The following is a 23102-nucleotide window of genomic DNA, read 5'->3' on the forward strand; positions in this document are numbered from 1 at the left end:
GTCGGCGGCGGGGCGGGACCTGGCCGCCGATTGGCGGCGGTGACGGGCGGCGGGACCGGGCGGGGCGGCGGCCATGGAGCCCCGCGGCCGCGCCGCCGAGCCGGGCCCGCCGTGGCCCCCCGGGTCCCCCCGCCCGCCGGCAGCGGCGGCGGCGCAGGTAACGGCGCGGGGGGGAAGGCGGCCGCCGCGATCCCGGCCGTTGAGCTGAGCCACCGGGGCTGGAGCCCGCTCGCCGCCCGTCCCCGAGGCGGTCGGGCCGGGACCGGGACCGGGACCGGGGCGGGGGCGGGGGCAGCCGCGGTCTCCATTCCCTCGTTGCGGGCCGCCCGGCGGGGAGGGCAGGGCCGGACCCTTGTCTCTGCTCCCCCGCTAACGGGCGGCCGAGCCCCCCCTTACCGACACGACCGGGCCGGTTCCGCCGCCGGGGGAGGAGGGAGCCCGGCTCTCCGGGTCAGCGCTGCGCCGCCGTTACCGCTCCCCCAGCGCACCCGGGGCAGCGGCGCGGAGCCGTGAGTGCTGTCCGGGTCTTTAAGCTCAGCTCTTACCTCCTGAAGCCCGACTTAGGTATTTTTCTCCGCTCCCGTGGCTTGATTTCCAAAAGGATCCGTTTGCCTTAAAAATCCGCTCTCCCGGCCCACGAGGGTCGGGCAGGTGTCCAGCTGGGGAAAACACGTAAAGCGATGAACGCCGGCAGGTTTTACCTTCATCTCCAGTTCAAGGTGACATTTCTAGGGCACGTATTTTAACGAAGAGATCGCCGGGGAAACGCCGCCATCGCCGGCTGCTTTGCTGCCCGGGTGCCCGGTGAGAGCTGGGCATGGCCGGCCCCGGCGTGTGCCGGTCCCGGCTAACCGGCCCCTCGCCAACGGGCAGGCGCTGCCTCTTCCCCGGCGCGAGCGCGAGGCTGGAGGAGCCGATCCCGGCCACGTCCCCCTCTTCCAAGACTAAAGACGCCGGCCGCGTCAACGGCGGCGTTTGTACGACAGACCCCACCGGCGGAAAGGGATGGCAAACTCGGGGCAGAGCGGGGAAAAAAGCATCACCCATCCTGCTGCACCCCGGTCCCATGATTTGCCCTTCTCGGGATCTACTTGTTGTTCTTATTGCAGCAATAACTCTTTTTTAGGGGCTATTGCGTAAATACTGTCTGAAGAGAAAGGCTTTACTCTTTCCAAAGAGGTTGTCTGCTGTCCAGACATAACTGTGGTTTGTTTTAATCCCATGGGATGTGTAGGTTTGATCCGGCTCTTTCATAAATCCCGGCACGCAGGTGATGCAACCTCTCCTCCGTGAAGCAGCTCGCGGGCAAAAAACTGCTTTGCCCAAAGCTACAGGGAGTCATCCGTGAGCTCCTGAAATCCTAGCGCTTAATCGTCGCCTCCGTGGTTAGATGGAAGCTCACGTTCAATACACATTGATTACTTGAATGTATTCCGATAATGTCTCACAAACCTTCTGGACGCACAGACCTTTCGTACGACAAGTTCTCCAAGCCGGCTGCTCCCGCGGCTGCGGCTCGGTGATCCGAACACCCTCGGGCCCCAGAACTGGTAGATCTCGTCCGCTTGCATCATTTCTGTTTGCAGACTGGAAGAGGAAAGGAACTTTCCTGGAGTTTTTTTTTTTCATCCACCAGTCGGTGACTACATGGACGGGGTTGAACCTCCTAAGGGCTGCTTGCTGGGAGGAACTGTAGGCGTATTTCTGAGCAAAGCTTAGCTGAGTGCAGCATGGTTAAGCTTAGCGTACCCCCTCTCTTCCCACCCTCCAGACAAATCGGTCCCCCTGCAATGCCCCTGACGCTGCCCGTCTCCCCGAGCGTGCTGCGAGGGCAGTGGGACCAAAGCGTGAGGCAGACAGTGGCCAACACCAAGCCACGTTAGAGCAGGAAAACTTAAAACTGGGGCAAATCAGCTTGGGGACGAAGGAACCCCCTAGTTAAACGCTGCAGGAAGGGTCAGTCCTCTTTCCCCGGGCTGCTGCTGGGCCGGACCGGAGCCCCTCTGCCCCGTGTCCACAGCCCATCACCTTTCGTCTGCTCTTCCCTTCTCCCCAGGCAATGGATTCTCCCTACGCAAACGGAGCCTACAGCCCCCCATACCCTCCGGCTCCCGGCGCTGCCCCGGGCTACGCCAGCCTGCCGCAGACACGGGGGTACTACGGCTCCGGGCCCCCGCGGACCCCCTACCCTGCGGAGTCCGCGGGCATGTACCGGCCCCCGTCGCCCGCTCCCCCCTGGAGCTACGCCCCGCCGGACTGCCCCGCCGAAGGGTCCTCTCTCAGGAGACAGCAGATTCCTGGCTACTCCCCACCGCAGGTAAGAAGCCGGGCACCGGCCACAGCAATTTCCAGCCCCGGTGTCGGTGCAGCTGCCGGGCTTGCAGTTCCCGGGGCACAAGAAGTTGTTTTATGGGGCTGCAGCGGAGGGGAAGCCCACAGTGCCTCCTCCGATGGATCCGTGGGTCCTAATGGCTGTTGTGCCTTGAGCAGCTTGCCCTGCCTGGTTTTATTCTTATAAAAACTTGTGGTCACCCCATTCTCCCGAGACTCCGAGCTTGTGGGCTAGGAAAGCAGGAATCGGGCAGCAAGCCTGATGCTGCAGCGGTTCCCAGGGCTGTCTGGAGGGAACGGTGCTCGGAGTGACTCCAGGGGTAACGCCTGTACCCCCCTTTTCTTGCAGACCCCGGGAATGCCCATCCCACAGTATCCATACGGAGACAACAACCCAGGGGTCACGCCGCAGGGGCCTCCGCCGCAGCCCAGACCCCCGGAGGAGACGTGGGCTCCCCCCACCGTCTATGGGGTGCAGCCGCGTTACGCGTGGCCCGCTGCTTCGGTGCATGGGAACCTCTTCAGCTCCGATTCGCACCCATCCTGGACCAGCAGTGGAGCTCCTTCCCACCCTCCTGCGTGGGACTCTAAGGTACAGCTGATGCTTCCACAGCGCCTGTGCTGAGTCCCGGCTGCGCTCAGACCTCCTAGATTATAGAGCTTTCCTCAAAGCCTGCCTCTGTCTCCTGGGAATGCCCCTTTCTCCGAGCACAGTTAGTTTAGGTAGAAACAAAGCAGCAGGTATCCAGGGTACTGCCAGCAAAATCTATTTGCATACCAAAATCCACGGCTGTAATTCCAGAAAGGTACTGGAGATACCAGACGTCCCAGGGCAGGTCTTGAAATGGGTCAAACCTTGTCTTGCTTGTCCAGCTCTTTTTCCTCAAGCAGCTAACGCTGTCAGAAATCCTCCCGCAGAGTGTGGGACTAACCTGCGGGTCGGTTTGCAGACTCTGCTATTCCTCTACAAGTGCTTGGTTTGGGCACGGTCATCCTCTACTGAGGAATGTTTTAAGCAAAAACAAATCTAAGGAGATGATGCATTTGGTGGGGTCCGTTCATCTCGGCTTCCTCTGGGTTTGCTCAGGAGTCAAATGACTCTTGGCAGCAGCGCTGGCACGTGCAGCAGCAGCCCTGATGGGGGGATGTGTGGATTCGGGGCTGGGGGCTGCTAATATTTGGGAACGGTTCAAAAGTGTGCTACCTGCAGAGAAGGGCCTTCTGCAGAATATCCAAATGGGACCGTGTTGAAATCTATTTAGCATCTCCCCTGGTCACAGGTAACGAGCGTTCAGTGGCTCACACTGTTTCTTCTAGGCACGTGCCTCTTGCCGGGGATCTGCTCTTTAACAGCCAGGGACGAGCGTGGGTCCCGTCTCCCTCTTTGGGACTCCTCGCAGAAACCAGCCCACTTGGCAGGACACAGGGTGCCAGCCCGCAGGGACGTGATGTGTTATGACATCACGGTGTGTGACAGTCTGGAAAATGCTGCCCAGATCCCTGGTAACATCGTGCATAACCCGGTCTGCCCTGTCCTCCCAGGCATGCTCACCTCAAAGCAGTCACGGTGTCACCTGCTGCCCAGTTCCCTCAGCCCTGCCTGCCTGTGGAGCGCAAGATTAAAAACCTGGCTTTAAGGGAAACGCACTTAAAGATTTTTTTTTTTCCCCCTTCTGACTGTAGGATACTGCTTACGACAAACCTGAGCAAAGTGTGAACCAACACAACTACTATTCCGATGTCAATCACCAGCACTCTGGGACAATGAATGACCACAGGCCAGGCACTCCGCTCAACGCCAAGCCATCCCCCTCAAACCCCAAGGTGCAGTACAGCGCACAGCCCCAAATGTATGACAGTGCATCTCGGAAGCTTTTGGCTGGGAACCGGGAGGCTGTTTTCAAACCTGGTGACCAGCCTTCAACAAATTCTGCAGCCATCCAGCCAGAGATTCAGAGAATCCTCCACGTTATGGGGGAGGCTGAACAGCTGGAGGAAGAGGTGGATGAATTTGTCGGAAAAAAGACAGATAAATCCTACCGGCTTTTGGAGGAGATGTTGACCAAGCTGCTGTTGGAACTGGATTCCATCGAGACTGGTGGCCAGGACAGTGTTCGGCAGGCCAGGAAAGAGTCCGTCCACAGAATTCAGGCCATACTGGAAAAACTGGAAAGAAAGGGATTGTGAAAGCACATCAGCCACAACACACAGCCTGTTGTTGAGGTTCCAAAGAGTTTTAGTTCTGTTAAATCTCAGCTTTTTCTGCTACGCACTATTGACAATGGAATAGCAATAAGCCCCGAGTTCAAAAAACAAAACAAAACCACCAAAAAAAAACCCCACCAACCCAGAAGCCCAACAAATAACTTGGCAACAGACAAATTAAGGGAGGTCTGAAGCAGCAAACTGAATTGTTTGTTTGTTCCAGGCTTTGGAAAAGCAGCACCACCCAAGGTACTTAGGCTGTAGAGGTCTCCGTGGGGATCCGCATCCTCTTCATCAGCAGGAAGAAAATCACTGTACAAAGTTCCCCAAACCAGAGCCAATCTCGAGGTGCCTCCTGCAGCCACAGCAGTTCTTTAAACAGCTGGAAGACTTGTCAGATGTGGTCACAACGGTCCTGCAACGTGCAGCCACAAACCAAGACTCTAGGCTTGTCAGTCACTGCATGTACGTTCAGCTTCAGCTTCCTTGCCATAAACTCTTGCGTGTCGTCGTGGGGTTTTGTTTGGTTTTAGTGCACTCAAGTAGCTACACTGAAGTGCTGCAGAAAGGGACCACGCTGGCAGCCCAGGCGATGCAAGCCGATGTCACGTCATGCTGCTCCTCTTCTGTCGTGACGAGCCAGTCCGTGGCATCCCCCGCGGACACGGGAACACAGCCTGGAAATCTCAGTTCTGCCACTGAAAAGGACAGGTACAAGCAGAGGAACGATGTCAGAGCAGAGCAGCCCGAACCGGCAGGATGCTTGGAAATGCTTTCCAGGTCACTTGGGTAAAAATCCACTTTTTAATGGTAACGTCCTTCCACATACTGCGAGTTTTGTATCCACTGCAACGCCATACTCGTGGCACTGTACAATGCGGAGGGGAAGGGAAGGGCTCAGCCTACTGTTAACCTTCTGGTTACAACATGTTAAGTGAATCATTACTCTGTGTGACGAGATAATAAACCCTGACAACTTTTAAATGTCATTTTGTAATTAAGACGTCTCGAAGTCTCTTTTCTTCAAAAAGAAGTTGTGGGCAAGGTTGTGTAACTTAGACCTGCCTGTAACCAAAACACCAGCCAGGCTGTCTCAGCGGCCGAGGTTAGGGATAAATGCAGCAAGTTACCCCTGAGAATGCCTGTTTGGGGGGGTGCCCCAGTGGCCCCCATCGCCTCCCAAGCGGTGCAGATGCTCCAGGAGCCCTCAGCCGTGGCCCTAGGGCCGGTGGCCGTGTTTTGGGAGGGGTCTGGGCACACCCGAGGCTGGGAGCGCCCTGACCATGTGCTCTGCGGGCTGACGGCCAGCCGATGTCCTGAAGGCACCCGGCAAATCCCACATCATTCCCAGACGCGGCTGCGTGCACGGGACTGACCTTTGCAGCTCGTTGGACGTGTCCGTGATCATGTGGCGGTCAGCCTGCAAAAACGGCCCCGTCCAAGCCAGGAGGGAGCTGAATGTCCTGGGATGGATAAATGCTTGCTTGCTATTTCATTTCATCCTCTTGTCAGGCAGAGAGCAGCCAGGCCAAGCTATCCGTGCTTCGGATACAGCATGAAATCCCACTTCTGAGAATTGGGGGCTATACTGGGAGATAAAGCAGAAGACAATAAACAGACTGATGCCCTGTTACTATACTGTGTACAGAAAGCAACGGCCCAGCCCCAGTGAATACCCCCTTTCTTTCTCTGATAAAGGCAGCAGTGTCAGCAGCATCTCCAGGAATTAATCCGTGCTTTGGGTTTGTTTCTTTTTTTGTGAAAATACTCGTGGTAGGGACGGTTTCCACACAACCAGCCTTGCTACCAGTGGCTCTTGAAATGAATGAAGAGCAGCACTGTGGTGTCTCTACCCCTCTCATTTTATCTTATGGTTGAAAATCTTGTTAAATGCTGCCTCTAATGTCCTGAAATCTTTCCCAAGAGACTGTTGTGGGTTCACTGACTTAGCTTGATACAGTAATAACTTTATTTAGGTTTTTTTGAAAGGGAATATGGGCAAGAAAAACCATCAACCACTCTGAAGAAATGCTTGGTGTGGGGGCAGAAAGCTGAGTCCTTGTGCTACGGGATTGCTAGCGGACTCAGCTCCAGATTAATTGAGTCCTATTCTTCTGATCCTTTAGTATTTCCTGCAAGGTTTGTCTATACAAGGCTAGGAAGGAGATGAAAAAGTAAAGAAGGTAAGTACCTAAAGAGAGCTAACTTGTCCCTTTCTAGAAAAGTCAAGAAGTGAAAAATGCAGCTGGTGGCGCGGGATGAGCCGCTGGGCTCGCAGTACCCGGGTGGCAGCCCAAACCACGCTCTGCAGCAGGCAGAGGCTGCGGGGGAGCCTGTGCTCTCGGGAGGCGAAGGGAAGCTTGGAAGGACAGCTCTGGTGATGCGGGAGGGGAGAACAGCCTCCGCTGCAGTTCTCCTTGGTGCACAGGGCATCGCTGAGCTCTGAAACCACCCGTACCTGGCTCAAAGGCGCTCCTTTCTGCTGGAGGCGGATGCAGGTTTGATCCCCATAACTCATACTGGGGAGCGGAGCCAGCCCTGAGGAAAGGTGTGACCCCCCCACCCCGCCGCTGCGCTCTCCAGCCGTTTCAGGTTTGGCGCCAAGTCCAGGCCACCGTCTCACCGCATTTGGGCTCTCTAAGGAATTACCAAAGAGCTCATTTCTTCCTCTGTTCCCACATTTGTTTTTTCATTTGGTCGGCGTGGCTGTTGAAATGAAGGTTTGGATTCCCTTTGTTGGGCAGGATCTAGCCAAAGTCTGAAACTTGTTGTTGCAAGAGATGGTGTGCGTCAGTCGTGCTTCAGCAGAGAAAGTGAAATCGCTCAGCTCGTCAATCAGTGCGCATTGACTTCTACAGCACGGAGGACTGCTACAGCTGTGAAGGACAGCTCACGGTGCCGGCAGTCCTCCTGCACACTCCTCCGAACAGCAGGGTCTCCCCCTGCTTTGCCTCATCAACCCCTTGATAAAACCACACCAAGAAGGGGCAGAACTGCAGCCTGGCTTTAACCCCGCACACCCCCCCACTGCGAGCTGCTACAGGAGCACAGCGGCCACCGCCCCTGGGGCAGGCCTCCCTCCCCGCTACCGACCGGTGTCACAGCTCTTTCTGTGACTGTCACTTGAGCGGGGTGGCCACGGACAAACAGGGCAGCGATGCGTCAGCCCTGCTGCTTTTTTGAGGTTGGTGTTATCAGCAGAAGCGCTGCAGCAAGTCGCTGCTTACAGGTACACGAAAAGAAGCAGCCCACTACCAGCTTCAGTTAGTCTGGAATCTGCGGAGCTGGCCGAAACTTTATTTTCTGTATTTGTTTCAGTAGCAACAATCGCATCAGGAACAAAACTGCATTGTTTATTGCATCCTGTTTGCTCTAGTCCTCGTTTCCCTCCCCTGTCAGTTGCCAGGGAAAAGGGGTAAGCCGGTTCTAGCTGTGCGAGGAGGAGCGTGGAGCAATCCTGATACCTTGTACACTCAGTAGCACTGCAATGCAGTCAGCGAGGAGAGAAGAGAAAAGCGTACACTCAGCTGCTCTGTCACCAGTGCTCTGTGGACTGGGACAAAGGTTTCCCACTGTGGAGACGTGGCAAGAACGATACCTTTAGCTGTTCGTAGGAAAAACTGAAAGTATGTGCGTGGCATACGAGCCAGACAAAGTCTGGGAGGAAGGAGGGAGGTGGGTTTCTGAACCTATCGAGGTAACGTATTCCTTTACAATATTTCCTCTTCCGGAGTTTAAGTCCCCGCGTGTGGGAAGGACGTGGCAGAGCGTTATGTAAACCTCCAGTTAAAAGCACATGGAAGAACATCAAAAAGTGGGCTGAAATGGCAGGTTATCAGTTCAGCGGGGCTGGGTATTTGAACAGCTCCAGGAGAAGACGCGGCTGCGTATGACGTTTCTGAGTCCCTCAGGCAGACGCTGGGTTTTATGTGTTTCCCCCAAAGCTGAGCCTAACAGAGCAGGATCAGGGCGTACCTTCCGCACCGCAGCCTGCAGAAAACTCCCGCTGATGTAACCGCGTCCGTCCCCGCCGCGTCCCCGCCGCCTTCCGTCTCCTTCAAAGCAGGACCAAAGTGGGTCGCGGCTCAGACGGCGATCTGAAAGGAGAAAGACGCCGCAGCAGAGGCGCGGGCAGGAGCTGTGTCAGCACCAAGCCGGTGCGGGCCCTGCGCAGGCAAGGCTGCACGGACAAGGTTTGCGGCCATTTGCTCTACAGATGCAAACCCGAGGATTTCAGCATTTCTGGCCAGTCAGTCTTCCCAGCCAGTAACCACCGTGGCGGAGGTGAGCACTGGGATGACAATTCCTGGCAGCTGGTTTATCTTACAGCATCCACCCACATCACAAAACCCCAAATTAGAAAGCGTGTCTCTGTATTTATCACGAGGCTCATCTCTACAGAAACCAAACTCTTATTCTGGGGTTGCCTGTCGCTTCTGCAAGCAACACCCACCATCAGAAGAGCGTTTCTCAATCCCCACTAAGGCGAAAGGGGCACGGAGAGATTGCAAAACAAACATTAAATCAGCATCTCGTGGGTTCTGCTCTATGCCCAAGTGTTTGTCTACGCCGCGCGTGGGAGACGACTGGCACGAAGGCATGTGCTTCCCGGCGATGCTGCGCCGACACCACGCACCCCTGCCCGCCCGCATCCGGCTTCGGGGCGCGATGACTGGCCTGAAGGCAGGACTTAGGCCGGAGAGTCCTAATTAGCCTAATTAGCGCTGGCATCACCCACCTGCGATGGTGTTCGGGCACGGACCCACCCAGGCCGCTGCCAGCTGCGAGGGCCGCGCAACCCTCCCCAGAGCTGCGGCTGCGGGCAGGGGCTGTGTGCACCGGAGGCAGCAGGCAGGGCTGCAGGCAGGGCTGCGGGCAGGGGTTTCAGGCAGGGGTTGCAGGCAGAGCTGCAGGCGGGGGCTGCAGGCAAGTCTGCAGGGCAGGGGCTTTGTGCACCAGGGGCAGCAGGCAGGGCTGTAGGCAGCGGCTGCAGGCAGGGGCTGCAGGCAGTGCTGAGGGCAGCGCTTGCAGGCAGGGGTTGCAGGCAAGTCTGCAGGGCAGGGGCTTTGTGCACCGGGGGCAGCGGGCAAGGCTGTAGGCAGAGGTTGCAGGCAGGGGCTGCAAGCAGTGCTGCAGGCAGTGTTTGCAGGCAGGGGCTTTGTGTACTGGAGGCAGTGGGCAGAGCTGCGGGCAGGGGCTTTGTGCGCCGGGGGCAGTGGGCAGGACTGCAGGCAGGGCTTTCAGGCAGGACTTGCAGGCAGGGTCTGCGGGTAGGGCTGCGGGCAGGACTTGCAGGCAGGGGCTTTGTGCACCGGGGGCAGCGGGCAGGGTTGCGGGCAGGGGCTGCAGGCAGGCCCCGCTCCTTTCTCGCCCGCCCCCGCCCGTGACGGCAGCCCGGCGGGGCGGTGCGGGGCGGTGCGGGGCGGTGCGGGGCGGGCCGTGGAGCACCGCCCCGGGCTGGGCGGTCGCCGGGGCCGGCAGCGGGGCCTGCGCTGCCGCCCGGGCCGGGCCGCGCCGCCGGAGGAGCCGCCCCGGGAGCGGGGGCCGCGCCGGCCGGCAGCCAGCCAGGCCGGGGGGGGGGGGGGGGGGCGGCCGCACACCCAGGGACACGCGTGGGTGCGAGGGGGGGGCGCCCGCCGCGCCCGGCCCCCCGCTACCCCCGGGCCCGCCGCGACAGGAGGGGATTTGGGGGGAGCGTTTTCCATTCGAGACGGAACCGGCGTTTCTGAGGCTCTTTAAATTCACCCACTCGCGTCTCCCGTCGCGTGTGGAGGATCATCATGTCCGCTCCGCAGCAGCAACAGGCGCAGCCCCCCGCGGCCCCCGAGGCTGCGGAGCCGGACGCCACGAACAGATACGAAGCGGTGGTTCCCCACTGGTTTTACTGCAAGGTCACGGACTCCCGAGAGCGATGGATCCCCTTCAGCACGCAGGACTCGGAGAGGCTGGAGGAGGCTCACGGCTCAGGTAGGGCGAAATGACGCCTGGGCAGGGGCTGCTCCCTCAGGAGCCGCAGGGAAAACTCCATCCGCCTCCACGGCACTGCTTGCCTTCAGCTCCTGTCGCTTCTATTTTTAAATTGCCCTTTGATTTTAAATACCTAGTCCCTGCTTTTAAAATCGCCGTAAGGGACTGGCCCGGTAAGGTCAATGGGAGAGCATCAGGTGTGTGCTCAAGGGAAACGCTGTCCGGGTATCAGAGGGAAATTCCCTGAACGCATCCATGGCTTCCACCGGGATGCAAAATTTTCCCTCGGGAATTTTAAATTGGGACTTTTCGTGGCAACGTGCCTACTCCTAGAGCTGTAAACGCATGAATAACTACGCCGTTTGGATGCATCGAATGGTCCGACCTCATTCATTTGATATATGCTCTAAATTCTATACAATCATACTGCAAAGCACCCTTCTGGTGCGGATGGGAGAGGGCCCAGCAGGATGGCAGAAATCCCGCTGGGGAGATTTCTCCCGTGCGGACGCGTGGTGCTCTGCCTGCCTGCCTGCTCCTGGAGGCTGCTGCCCAGGCAGCGGGCTCTGCTCTGCGCGACACCGCTTGCCACGAGGCCCTCGTGCCGCCAAATATTGCCCGTCTGCGGAACCCGCTGCCAGGGCTGTCCTTAAAGCGGAGCACCGATTGCCCAAGGGCTGCTCCCGTCCTCCCTCTCCCAGGAAGCTTCGGATTAGAGGCCGTGCCGCCGGTCCTCAGTGCCGCAGCCAAGCCGAGCCCAGCCTGGCGCGGGGCGCTCTGCCAGCAGCCTGGCCAGCGGGCAGACGCAACTCATTTTAAGTCTGTATTGAACTCATTTTAAGAATTTTAAGTCTGTATTGGGATCTGCGTGGAGTTCTCCGTTTTAGAGGGGAATGGCTAAGAGACCTGGAGACCCGCACCTCCACCAATAAGCAATGCACTTCCCAGGGCCACAAATTCACGTTTTACCATCTAAGTGAGGCAGGAAGAGTCCGTGTAAGCCTGTGCCTGAACTAGAGAGGGAGATAGTTGTAGCTTAATGCCTTCATCTTACCTCCTGCCCCTGGGGGAAGTCTGACTTGGGGCATCTCTCCTAGGATGCTGCCCGCCGACGCTGTTCTCTGTGCTTGGGTACGGAGAACGTCGGTGTCTACTGCTGTTGCTCACACATGCTCATGTGTGCTGCCCCCAGAAGATGCTCCAGCTTCATCCCTCTGTTCTGGCATGGTATACAGCTTTCTGGTAGCATGCCTTTCTGGTCCTCTCGCGATTAATTTCAGGCCTTGGTTCCTGCAGGGAGAGACAAAGAAGATCTGGTTGTCCCAACATCAGGGGGTAGGTACGACGTGCATCTGAAGAAGAGGCAGCGTGTCGCAGTGTACTGGGAGGAGGAGGTATCTGAAGTGCGTCGCTGCACCTGGTTTTACAAGGGAGACAAGGACAATAAGTATATTCCCTACTCGGAGACCTTCAGCAAAGAACTGGAGGTAAACGCACCCTTCCTGGTAGCATCCATCTTGCCGAGAAGCATCTTGGCTTCTCATTGTCAAATACTGGCCCTGATGTCCCAAACTCCTACAGGGCAACTGGCACCACAGTCACGCCTGAGGACATGAACTCAAAAGAGGCTTTGGCATGGCGTTTTCGCAGCTGATTAACATAACTGTAAAGGCTGCCGCCGTCTCCCTCCCAGCCTGCTGTAGCTGGGCAGCCTCCCCTTCCTCCTGCCCTCATCCAGCCGTGTCAGCATCCTCCCGCTACACGTTTAAGCGCCCGGGTGCTCTCAGCACGCCACGCGGCTCTGGCCTTGCTTGCAGCCTCGCTCTCACAGCTTTGCTCTGTTTTTTTTCCTGACCCTGCCTGCTCTAACTTCAGTTTGATTCTCCTCGTGAGAATCATCCTCGCTACGCTCATGGTTTCACCAACGCCAAGGGAGTCGTGAATGCAAGAAAGAGAAATCATCGTTGCAGGGACCCGCTGAGTGCTATGTAGCGTCAGAGACTTCAGTGGTCTCTACTGTTAATGGCTGGAGACTTGTTTGGAAAGATATATGTGTAGAGATATATAGATACATGTATAAAAATATACATCTTTACAATAATCTGTATTCTGATGTACCAAAAAATACAATTCTAAATTGATAGGGAAGTCTGCTGCTGCAATTAAAGTGGGGGCTTCTTGGAAACCCTCTAGCAGGTGATTCTCAGGTGACCCTGTTGCTCCTCCAGCTTGACCTGGCTGATTTCCCTGCCTCTTTCGCAAGGCGCGTTGATAACAGATACCATAAAATGGGTGGGGAACGTCCCAAGCGGTTGAATATTCATGGGAATACCTTCAGCTGACTGACGGAGGGTGTTCTTTTCCTCAGGAAGCTTACATGATTGCTGTGACCCTGGATGAGTGGAAGAAGAAACTGGAGTCCCCTAGCAGGGAAATCATTATCTTGCACAACCCAAAGGTGAGGAGGGCCTGGTGTGTTGACCAGCAAGGACATCCCTTCACTTCTCTTGAGGGCCTGGCTTTATGCTGTCTTTAGGCTCTGGCTTTATGCTGTTTCTTTTAACCATGTCTGCTGAGAAATCAGTTCTGTCCAAACGGCATTCCCCTCACCTAGCTGTGCCAGAGCAGAGGGCAACGCCAGCAGAGAGTCTGCTTCACACCTCATCGTTTCTTTTCAACACATCTTTCGCTCTCTTTGCGCAAAGGGCTCGTACAAGCGCAATTAAACATCGCGGTCTGGTACCACCCCGTATCACCTACCAGCTGTTGTAGCAAAATTCTCCTCTGCTTAACCATGGTATGCAGCGCAGCTTAATGACAGGCTCTTCTTGTTTACAAGCTGATGGTGCACTACCACCCGGTTGCCACCTCCGATGACTGGGGCTCAACTCCTACGGAACAAGGTCGACCTCGGACTGTGAAGAGAGGAGTAGAAAACATCGCTGCCGAGATCCCCAATGGTGAGCTCGCTTCTCCCTCCCTTCCGCCCATCCGACGCGATAGGGTCTGTTTTCCAACCTGTTTTCTCAAAAAGACTGACAGAAGCTTCCATGATCCTTTAAATGAAGGGCACATCTAAAAATTTTGTCCCAAAAGGAACTGAATGGTTTTCAGAAACATTCCTAGCAGCAGAGTGCCTGCAGCGTAAATGAATGTGCAGGAGGCAGACGCGTGGGGAGAAGGCCGTGCGCTTCCAGCTCCTGCACTGAGACCAGAGCTGTTGAAAGCATTGCAGTGCCTGAAATTACCCCTGAGGTCTTGGCACGTATGTTTGTAAAGGAGGAGTTTCTTTCTGTGGTAGGGACACAGGGGTTTATCACTTACCTACATGCAGGTGACTTTCTGGCGCACGTGCTCTCCCTGTCTCTGAAGCTGTGCCTCAGCTCTGCCCGCTCCCAGCTGTCCCAGAGCTCCCAGTCAGGCCTCAGGACTTGTCCCCATGGTGAGGACAGGCAGTTACTCCCATCTAACCCCTTTATTTTCCACGCGTGCATGCCTTCAGAAAAGTACATATGCTAACTAAAGCGTGTGGGAAGTAGAGAACAAGACGTAACTCCACCTGGTGCCTACCTGAGAGATGCAGTTACGCCGGGGCCGGGTAGCTCAGCAGAGCAGGCTGGGCACAGGGCAGCTGGAGCGAGTCCTCCCCACGGCCGGGTGGGTGTGAACTGTGAGGACCATCCCCTCCTGCTGAAGTGAGGATGGTGACAGAAGGGGGGACGAGCCGCCTCGCCTTCCTCTACTGTCCTGTCGATCCGGATCTGTCCCAGCCTGGGCAGCTGAATTTAGCAGGACAAACAGTTCAGAAATGTGAGAAATCCCACTACTCTTTAGGCATAAAATCCAGGCACTCACTCAAGGGTTTTTTACCTGGCTGAGGTGAGGATGGGAGGCTCCGCTCTCCTGCAGAGCACGTGGTTTCAGCGGGTCAGTTCCTCATTAAGTGATGCCTCCCGCAGGGCCTGTGCTCTGAACTCTTCCTTCCTCCTTAGGAGAGCCGCTGCAAATCGATCACCTGGTTTTCGTGGTGCACGGGATCGGCCCAGCATGCGACATTCGGTTCAGGAGCATCATCCAGTGCGGTAGGTGTGGAGCCCGGCCGGGGTGCTCTTTCCGTACGCTGCTTTTAGCGGAGCCAGTAAACCCTCATCTGCATGGACAATGTGAAACACTGTCAGAGCGCATTCAAACTGTTCCGACACTCACGTTGGCAAGCCGCATGGTCAAATTTGCTGACTGCAATGGGGAGCGTGAATGCAACACTCACTAACCCATTAAATCCTACCATCTGGAAAGGTTTGCGCAACCACTTTTCATCACTGTGTTTTGCTGCTGCTCGAAATAGTGAGTTTCCCAAATTGGATACAGATTTTCCAAGTAACTGTCTAAACCTGCTAAACTAATTAGTAACCTGCTCAGTCTATTGCTACGGGTTAATCTCACTGGGTAAAATCTACCAGGCAACACCCCGTCCAGCAGCCTCTGGAGTGATTTTGGACTAAAACCAGGGGCGCTTGCTTCTGGCTCAGGAAATTCCCAAGCTGCAAATGCCTGGAGGTTAGGAGAGCGTGCGAGAAGCGTCGCTGGTCTTACACACTCCCCTAAGCAGCCACTGTTGATCAATATTGGAGACGGGGTACTAAACCAAGTAACTCTAGTCTGACCTGTTCATTGTTATTTGCCCAGAGTGCTTCAGTTCTGTAGGACAGGGGATCGCTGAAACTGCCTGGAAGCCTGACGTGATTTAACTTGTAGAAACCAAGGGAGCTGAGATTTTTCACAGACTGTGTTTAGTTCCTATAAAATATACCTTTGCTTTAACGCAGCGTGTTCTTCTATATGTTCATCTGATGAAACTATTTTCAAGGCTGCCGACCATTTGAAATGAAGGAAATCAGCCTTTCTCCCTCAGAACTGAGTAATTTCAAGTCCATCTCCTCCCTTGGGACTCCCTTTCTAACACATGCATCTTCGCAACAGATTTATTTTTTTTCAATTCCTAAAAGTACCTTTCTTATTCTGACTGCTGTGTTAAAGCCCTGCCCATGTGGAAAGGAAGCTTGTTACAGATGGGACAGTGAAATCCAGTACACACGCACACATAAGGATGTGGAGCCTTCCCCTGATCTTGTAGTTAAAGATTCAAGGTCTTAGGGTAGCAGCAGCAGATTAAAGACCCTGGTGGGATTTCCCCTGGTAATGATCTTTTCTTTTATCTTATTAAGTGTTGTTGATGCAGCAGGCTTGCCCTGTAGCCTGGTGGATCTCGGTAAGAGTTCATGCTCTTTTCCAGTGAATGACTTCAGGAATGTTTCCCTAAGCATGCTGCAAGCGCACTTCAAGAAAGCCCAGGAGCAGCAGCAGATCGGCCGGGTGGAGTTTCTACCTGTGAACTGGCACAGCTCCCTCCACTCCACTGGGGTGGACGTGTAAGTGTCCCCGACAGCCGTCTCCTCTGGTGCCAGCGTCCGTGGGAACGGCAAAGCACACAGCTGGCCTCCTCCCACCTAAACTCTGCTTTTTCTGGTGGTTACTGCAGGCAGAGGGAAAGCTGTGAGCGTTTAGGGCTGTGAGCACGCAGGGGTATGCAGGACAGACGGGGTCCCCTAGAGCACCTCTGTGCCAGACCCCGTCTCCACCGTCTTTCCGCAGCCCTCTTTTGCAGAGCACAGCAGGTGCCTGCTCCGATCAGCATCCAGCCGGAGAGGAAAGGCTTCTGCCTTTCCCTGGCTAATATTGGGAGGGACCATGGACATCCACGCCTTGCCAAAGGCCTCTGGAAACCGAGTACCCAGTTTCTGCACTCAAGCACTGCTCCCCCCTAGGAAGGGGAGAGAGCAGGTTAGGCTCCTGCGGAAGGAAGGCCAGGCTCCTTACTCCTGCCTGGAGTGCTGGAGCACAGGCTGTGCTCTGCCTTCGGTCTCGGCACGAGCTGAGGGCCTGGATTACAACATTATGTCCTTTGAGACGGTGGCAGTCCTTCTCTGAACTTACATTTTGCTTTAGAAACGTGGTGGGGTTCACTGGCACCCCTAACTGCAATTCCCTCTCTCCTCTTTTCCCCCTCCATAGTGACCTGGAGCGAATCACTTTGCCAAGCATCAATCGCCTGCGTCACTTCATCAACGACACCATCCTGGATGTTTTCTTTTATAACAGCTCCACCTATTGCCAGACCATCGTGGACACGGTGGCATCCGAAATGAACCGCCTGTACCAGCTCTTCCTGCAGAGGAACCCGCTCTTCAAAGGGGGGGTCTCCATTGCGGGGCACAGCTTGGGTAAGGGGTTTCACTCGCAGGTCCCGTGAGTCTCACCGTACCGCGGGAGCAGGGAGGGTACTGGTCTTTTGTCCCAAAAAGGAGATGGCTCGTGGCTTTTCCCCGATGAGATGCTGATGCTCTGTCTGCCTGCGCCTGGTTTCTAGGGTCACTCATTTTGTTTGATCTCCTGACGAACCAGAAGGCCGCTCCCGAGGAGGATGAGCACAGCAAAGAGGTACGCGCTCTCCGGCGGCGCACAGACCCGTGGGGTGCTCCCGCAGCGCTTGCACGGGTAGCTGCGCCGCTGCGGCGTCACACTGACCTCCTGCTTCTATGGCTGCCTGGGGAAGGGGGAGAGACTCCAAAATGCACAGGAGAAAATAAGTGAGCAAAAAGCATGATCCCCGATGGCTCTATTCACAGGGGTCCAGGACAACCTCAAGCAACAAGGGTATTGAGGAGGTAACAGAAATCCTGACGAAGCTGGAGTTGTCCGAATATTGTGATGTTTTTGAGAAGGAGAAAATGGACAGGCAAGCACTGGTAAGGAGCTCTCCTGTTTTGCTGTCTGTGTTTCTTTGTTGCTTTTCTTCCCAGTCCTCCCACCCTATGCACATCTTCCTGGTACTGAGTCACTCTCCCAAGAAACGTCTCTGAGGAGTGCAGCAGGAACAGAATTACAGAGAACAGAAATACCTCACCGCACACACCTCTCCGCTCCTGTACTAATATCTGGGTTGCTTATTTTCCAGTTCTTGTGCACAGAGGAAAACCTTAAAGAAATGGGAATTCCCTTAGGACCAAGAATGAAGATACTTCATTACATCAGCTCCAAGACGGAGATGCAGGTTTGTCTTCTGCGTGGCTTGTGTTCATCCAGGTCGCATCCCATCGCTCTCAGACAAGGACCAGCCTTACGATCAGTCCCCGAGCACCCCGACCTCCTCGTTCCTGGCCATCCTTGCTCAGGAGGCTCTCACGGGCTTGCGTTTGGCTGTGGCAACAGAGCTGCTTACTGCTTCTGCATGTTACGCTGGCGTTACCCTACTGCAGGATCACTTTATCCCGTGGCCTCTAAGGGTGATCACAGAGCGGGAGGACTCGTTAATGGTGGTAGAGACTGAAGTTGGTGATGCCGGCTAGAGAGGTGGCTGGCTGGAGTAGGATGATGCTGCCAAGACTGCCCTGGTTCTGGAGGATAAGGGATGCTGGGCAGTTTGCTGCCTCGCGTACTTGCTCACGGGCGGGTAGGAAGGGCCGTGGCGTGGGCTCGCTGCAGGAGCTGCGCTAGCGGGGTTTCCCATTTGTGTTGCTGCAGGACCAGAGAGCAGCAGCTCCCAGGCACAGCAGGGAGCGGGGAGCCGGGCCTGGGTCCCCATCAGACCCAGACAGTACAGACGATGGCAAGAATTGCCAATACCGAGACGTTGGCTTAGGACAGGTAACTACCGAGCTCGACGCCATGCTCTAACTGCAACAACAAGGTGCTCGTAACACCAGCATGGAGTTTGTCTCATGAAACAAATCTGAATTTCCCTCTCTCCTAGGTCTCGGCAAACTATCCTCAGCTGAACTACAAGCCCACCATCTTCTTTGCTTTTGGGTCTCCCATCGGGATGTTTCTCACGGTGCGAGGAGTGAAGCGGATCAACCCAAACTACAGCCTGCCCACCTGCAAAGGCTTCTTCAACATCTTCCACCCTGTAGGTATAAGAGCCAGAGCCTTCCTGCGTGAGACATGCAGAGCGTGAGCCCTGGCTCACTGTCCCCCTCCTCCATACAGTTTGACCCGGTGGCGTACCGGATTGAGCCCATGATCGTCCCAGATCTGGAGTTTGAGCCCATGCTGCTGCCCCACCACAAGGGCAGGAAGAGAATGCACCTCGGTAAGGGAAAGGGCAGCCCCTCTCCCCCTGCCCCGGGCAGCTGCTGCAGCCCCCAGCCCGACGCCGACCCCTCCTGCCTTTCAGAGCTGAAAGAAGGGCTGACTCGCATGAGCGTGGACCTGAAGAACAACTTGCTGGGGTCCCTGCGGGTAGCCTGGCAGTCCTTCACTCGAGCCCCGCTGCCAGCCGTCGAGGCGGCGAGTACCGACACCGAAGCGGAGGCCGAGGCCGGCACGGAGAAGCAGCCAGGTGGGTGGTGCGTGCGGGGCGGTGGGGAGCCAGGGATGCGGCACTGCGAGCTGCCCACGGAGCAGCGTGCTCGGGCTCCCTGCAGCCATGCCAGCGAGGTGCCCATCCTGGCGTCCAACCCAGGCGCTGCTGCCCTCTTCTCTGCTCAGCAAAGGGATTGCCTTTGAGCTGCGGATGCATTTGGCTCTCCAAATGCTGTGGCCTTCCCCTGTTATTGCCTGATGAAGGGGGAGAAGAGGCAACCTGCCTGGTCAGTAACGGCCTCCTGGGGGTCTCAGCACACCACGTCGCTTTGTAAGCCTGCCAAGCCTGTCACCCTTCTCTAGCTGCCTCTTGCAGTAGTTTTCCTGGAGAAGTCTGGAGAAGAGGAGGCTGAGGGGAGACCTCATGGCAGTCTACAGCTTCCTCACAAGGGGAAGAGGAGGGGCAGGCGCTGATCTCTTCTCCCTGGTGACCAATGATACCCAAGGGAAGGGCAGGAAGATCCGCCAGGGGAGGTTTAGGTTGGATATTAGGAAAAGGTTCTTCACCCAGAGGGTGGTGGAGCACCAGAACAGGCTCCCCACAGAGGCAGTCATGGCGCCAAGCCTGACAATATTCAAGAAGCATTTGGACAGTGCCCTCAGACACATGGGGTGAATTTGGGGGTTGTCTTATGGGGGGTCAGGAGTTGGACTCGATGATCCTTGTGGGCCCCTTCCAAGTCAGGGCATTCTGTGATTTCCAAGAGAGAGCCCTGGGGGAGGAAGGACCGAGCACTTAAGCTGCCTCTCCTCTGCAAGAGCCCACAGCGGGGCGAAGGGAGGGCACAGTGATGCTGTTGTACTTTCATGGCTGCTCGTGCCCCCTGGCTGAACCACATTGCTCTTCTTCATTCCTTCAGAGACAAAGCCAGATGAGAGCCCCACAGCAGTGAAGGAAGAGGCCTCCCTCATTAACGTGGGGAGGCTGAACGGAGGGAATCGCATAGACTACGTGCTGCAGGAGAAGCCAATAGAGAGCTTTAACGAGTATTTATTTGCACTACAAGGGCATCTCTGCTATTGGTAAGCTTCTGCATAACCATCAAAGCTTCAGATTCATGTCTGATGTAAGCAGAACACCATCATTTTTAAAACCAATGTAATAAGAAAAGCCTTAACTGAATAAACAAGATATGCTCCTGCCTATAATGCAGGCACAGCGGGTGGGCGCGGAGGAGGGAGACCGGTGTAGTTCTCCTTGCCTAGTACTGCCTGCACTTGCTGAGCACTGCATCTATCCCATAACCATCACGGATGTCCTGGCAGAGCGGAGGGAAGTGTCCCCCTCTAATTCCCATGTCCTCCTCCTCCTCCAGGGAGTCGGAAGACACCGTTCTGTTGGTTCTGAAGGAGATCTACCAGACACAAGGCATTACACTGGATCAACCTTTGCCAGGGAGCCAGTGAGCAACCTGTGCTGTTCTGGCCGCTTGATGTAAGTCCTCTTGCCTACGCCTTCCTTCCGAATTTCCTAGGACACCTCAGAGGACATCTGGTCTCTTTGAGGGCATAATATTCCTTATTTACAGCGCTATGTCCAAGGCAGGAGTTTGCATCGGGTTCTTTCTTTGGCCTGTCAGCATGTTTGGCTTCTTTCCTCTTATCCTGCACATAAGCACTACCAGACCTGAGGAGAGCTAATAAACTGCTGCTGCTAACGATAAGGGCAGCAGCAACTGTGCACAGTTATGATCAGTTCAGTCCACCAAGGGAACGACCAGATGCGTGGCCCGTACTCCAAGCCTCCTGGGCTAAATGTTTCTTATAGACAGGTAGTGAACCAGAGCGTGGACCCTGCGGTTCTTGCAGGGGTGCTTTCACCCTTTGCTGCTAATTTCTGGCCGAGGGTAGACTGGGGGTAAGGCGCATGCTTATGTTTTCTTGCCCTCAAAGCCTAACGCTGGTAATCGCTGGGTATGGGAGGCGGGGCTGGGTGGATTTCAGTCTGCCCGAGTGCAGCTACTCCTACGTTCTCCTTTTGCTTTCTTAGATCCAATTCAACTGAGTACTCACCAGGAAAGTCCAGATTTCTTCTCTGCCTTCCTCTCTCCTCTGCTGCTGTGTCTCCCGCATGCCGCTTCCCAAGTACTTGCTGCTACCTGGAGATAAGGATGATTTTCCTCCATTTTGGGTAGGGGCGGGGGGAAAAAATATCAAGGGGAAACACTTCTGCTCAAACACACCCACCACTTGCACTATGACTCCCTGTGGCAACGTGTACTTTCAACCCTCCACCTTGTAAGTTATCACACTAGCTCCTCTAGCACCGAAGCAGACTAGCTGTCTGGGCTAGAACTGACACGGAGGGCCTGACTCTGCTCCTGGCATAGCGAGGAAACTCGCAGCTTGTGACCTTGAGGAATAAAAGCCTTAAACACGCAGCATGGAGAGAGCTATAGCAGCCTTGTCGGGCGAAGGAGATCGCTGACTTCTCCCTGCCGTAACACAGAGCACCAGGCGCAAGGACTGCGGTCTTTGGGAGGTGAAGCCCAGGGCACAGGCGTCTGCTGTTAAGCGAGCAGGAACGCGTCTACCAGCCATTCTCATCTCCTTGAATTGCTGCTGCGTGGTTTGTGCACCCATGGGTCGTGCCAGGCAGGACTGCCCCCATAAAACAGCTCGCGAGCACGGCATGTTCGTGCGCACCTGACCCAGGCACTCCTGCCTGCTGTAGCGACTTCTCAGCATCCTCACCCAGCGTGCGGCAGCCAACAAACCATGGGCATCCCTGAGGCCCTGCCTGCACCTTCCGTAGGACCAAGCTGGCGGCCAGGTGTAACGATAGGGGAGGAAAGCTTCACCTCCAGGTCAAACTACAGCTGTTCTGGGGGAAAGCAGCTGCTCCTCAGCAGCGTCCAGGCCATTCGGAGGCCTGGAGGGACTCTGTGCTTTGCAGGGGCATGGAGCAACGCTACCGTCCTGCTGCAGTGTGGCTTTCAGGGTGGCTACAGGGATCTCAGGCCAGCCAGGCTCCAGTCATTGTTTTTGGCTTTAAATACACAAAATGCAGCCAGCAAAGTCAGAGCCCAGATCCGTAGAGAGACTGCGTCCCAGTGACCCCACTGAAGAAACGACACCGGCTCTGCAGGCGGCTCAGCCTGCAGGTGCCTGCGGCGTGCTAGCTCTGCGCCAAGGGGGACGGGGCCGAGGGTTCCCCCTTCGCACCCAACCCACCCAGGCCGACTCACTGGCTGGGCTGAGGCCGCGGCCTCGGGGCAAGGCAGAGGCAGAGGCTTCAGTCATGTGTGAGGTCGTTGCTGTGACAGCCTTTGGAAAGAGCCAGACCAGTTTCCCTCCCGCTGACTTTTGCCCTGCATGGGGTAAGGAGCCTTTTTTCCACAGCCTGTTTGTTTGTCCTCTGTTGTGCTACATTATTTGCACTGTTTGAAAGGTTTTGTTTGCAGCCTACAACCCTCCTCCCATCCCAAAGGAACTGAAGCTGTTCTTTTACCTGACTGCAGAAACAGACATGCTGCTCGGTCGGCGCCTGAACTACTGATTGCTAAAGCATCTCCTACAAGAGTAGGAAAAGGAACAGTCTTAACACGGGACACTCTCATGATCAGCTTTTTAAGTTATGCACTTTGTAAAAAAAAAAAAAATAGAAGTTAAATACATTTTAAATGTTATTTAATGTCTTTTCCAGTAAACGCCAAAATAAATACGTAGATGACTGTGGTGTGTGCATGTTTGGGGGGAGAGGGAGGGAAGGGGTTTGAAGAATTCACATGTGCACAACTGTAGGGGAAAGTAAAGCGATTTCTGTAACTTCTGTTGAAGTTGCAGGGTCGCAGAGGGCTTACGTGGCCCAAACCGAAGATGATGGGGTGGTGTTTTCATTACTGTCATGTCCTGAGCTTGGCAGAGGCACGCGTGCCTCGCTCTGCTACAGCCTCGCCTTTGCCGTTTGCACGTACACACACCTGATGAAGAATACACACACCTACGGAGGAGACTAGTGACAAATAACTACTTACAACAGTCCTGCCATACAGCTGCGCCTTGGATTTCTCAGCAGCACTCTACCCTTCCATTGTCTGAGAAAGCAAACCGCGGTGTAGAGAAACAAGCACCTCTGAGGGGATGCTTTCAGACACCATTTCGTTTTCTGCTGATTGTCATCTCTTTACAACCGTATTAAAGCTGCAAGGAAAGAGATACAAAATAAACACCCACCT

General features: G+C 55.5%; 3 protein-coding genes and 1 long non-coding RNA gene across 7 annotated transcripts in view; 2 read left to right on the forward strand and 2 right to left on the reverse strand.

Annotated features, from left to right (window-relative positions):
• Window positions 1–5540, forward strand: BAG4 (BAG cochaperone 4). The gene is made up of 4 exons (XM_087762714.1): window positions 1–157; window positions 2057–2317; window positions 2681–2923; window positions 4015–5540. The coding sequence occupies exons 1-4, from the start codon at window positions 74–76 to the stop codon at window positions 4516–4518; spliced, it is 1092 nt and encodes a 363-aa protein (XP_087618840.1). The 5' UTR covers window positions 1–73; the 3' UTR covers window positions 4519–5540.
• On the reverse strand, window positions 5097–14513 carry LOC148055031 (uncharacterized). Its single transcript, XR_015705901.1, has 7 exons — window positions 14374–14513; window positions 14074–14282; window positions 13264–13418; window positions 11558–11793; window positions 8512–8633; window positions 5913–6124; window positions 5097–5234 (listed from the first exon to the last, which is right to left on the reverse strand). It is a non-coding gene; the product is annotated as an uncharacterized LOC148055031 (long non-coding RNA).
• On the forward strand, window positions 10115–22598 carry DDHD2 (DDHD domain containing 2). 2 transcript variants are annotated; one of them, XM_087762713.1, is made up of 17 exons: window positions 10115–10503; window positions 11800–11990; window positions 12872–12961; window positions 13343–13463; window positions 14496–14585; window positions 15797–15932; window positions 16576–16784; window positions 16931–17001; window positions 17190–17309; window positions 17519–17614; window positions 18085–18207; window positions 18314–18469; window positions 18550–18652; window positions 18737–18901; window positions 19785–19947; window positions 20241–20359; window positions 22386–22598. In XM_087762713.1, exons 1-16 carry the CDS (start codon window positions 10317–10319, stop codon window positions 20329–20331), a joined length of 2112 nt encoding a protein of 703 aa, XP_087618839.1. In that variant the 5' UTR covers window positions 10115–10316; the 3' UTR covers window positions 20332–20359; window positions 22386–22598. The 2 variants fall into 2 exon arrangements, with proteins under 2 accessions (XP_087618839.1, XP_087618838.1); XM_087762712.1 differs by having other exon boundaries at window positions 10116–10503; window positions 20915–22598.
• Window positions 14516–23102, reverse strand: part of PLPP5 (phospholipid phosphatase 5) — a 13562-nt gene continuing 4975 nt past the window's right edge. The window contains exons 8-11 of one of the 3 annotated variants that reach the window (XR_015705898.1): window positions 22902–23067; window positions 22376–22438; window positions 20938–21023; window positions 14516–14653 (exon numbers count right to left, since the gene is read on the reverse strand). The gene's annotated coding sequence lies outside the window, so the exon portion shown is untranslated. Of the gene's footprint in view, window positions 14654–20937; window positions 21024–22372; window positions 22439–22901; window positions 23068–23102 lie in introns of those variants that run through there. The other 2 variants (XR_015705899.1, XR_015705900.1) reach the window with 2 other exon arrangements.

The sequence above is a fragment of the Nipponia nippon genome, unplaced genomic scaffold (genome assembly GCF_047370975.1).
Source record: "Nipponia nippon isolate SJK-2023a ecotype South Korea unplaced genomic scaffold, ASM4737097v1 scaffold_27, whole genome shotgun sequence".
Classification (NCBI taxonomy): domain Eukaryota; kingdom Metazoa; phylum Chordata; class Aves; order Pelecaniformes; family Threskiornithidae; genus Nipponia; species Nipponia nippon.

Coding starts and splice junctions, on each gene's coding strand:
- BAG4 (XM_087762714.1), top strand. CDS start 74: ATGGAGCCCCGCGGCCGCGCCGCCGAGCCGGGCCCGCCGTGGCCCCCC. Junction 2,318..2,680: donor CTGGCTACTCCCCACCGCAG/GTAAGAAGCCGG, acceptor CTTTTCTTGCAG/ACCCCGGGAATGCCCATCCC. Junction 2,924..4,014: donor CTCCTGCGTGGGACTCTAAG/GTACAGCTGATG, acceptor TTCTGACTGTAG/GATACTGCTTACGACAAACC.
- DDHD2 (XM_087762713.1), top strand. CDS start 10,317: ATGTCCGCTCCGCAGCAGCAACAGGCGCAGCCCCCCGCGGCCCCCGAG. Junction 10,504..11,799: donor GGAGGAGGCTCACGGCTCAG/GTAGGGCGAAAT, acceptor TGGTTCCTGCAG/GGAGAGACAAAGAAGATCTG. Junction 17,310..17,518: donor AAATGGACAGGCAAGCACTG/GTAAGGAGCTCT, acceptor CTTATTTTCCAG/TTCTTGTGCACAGAGGAAAA.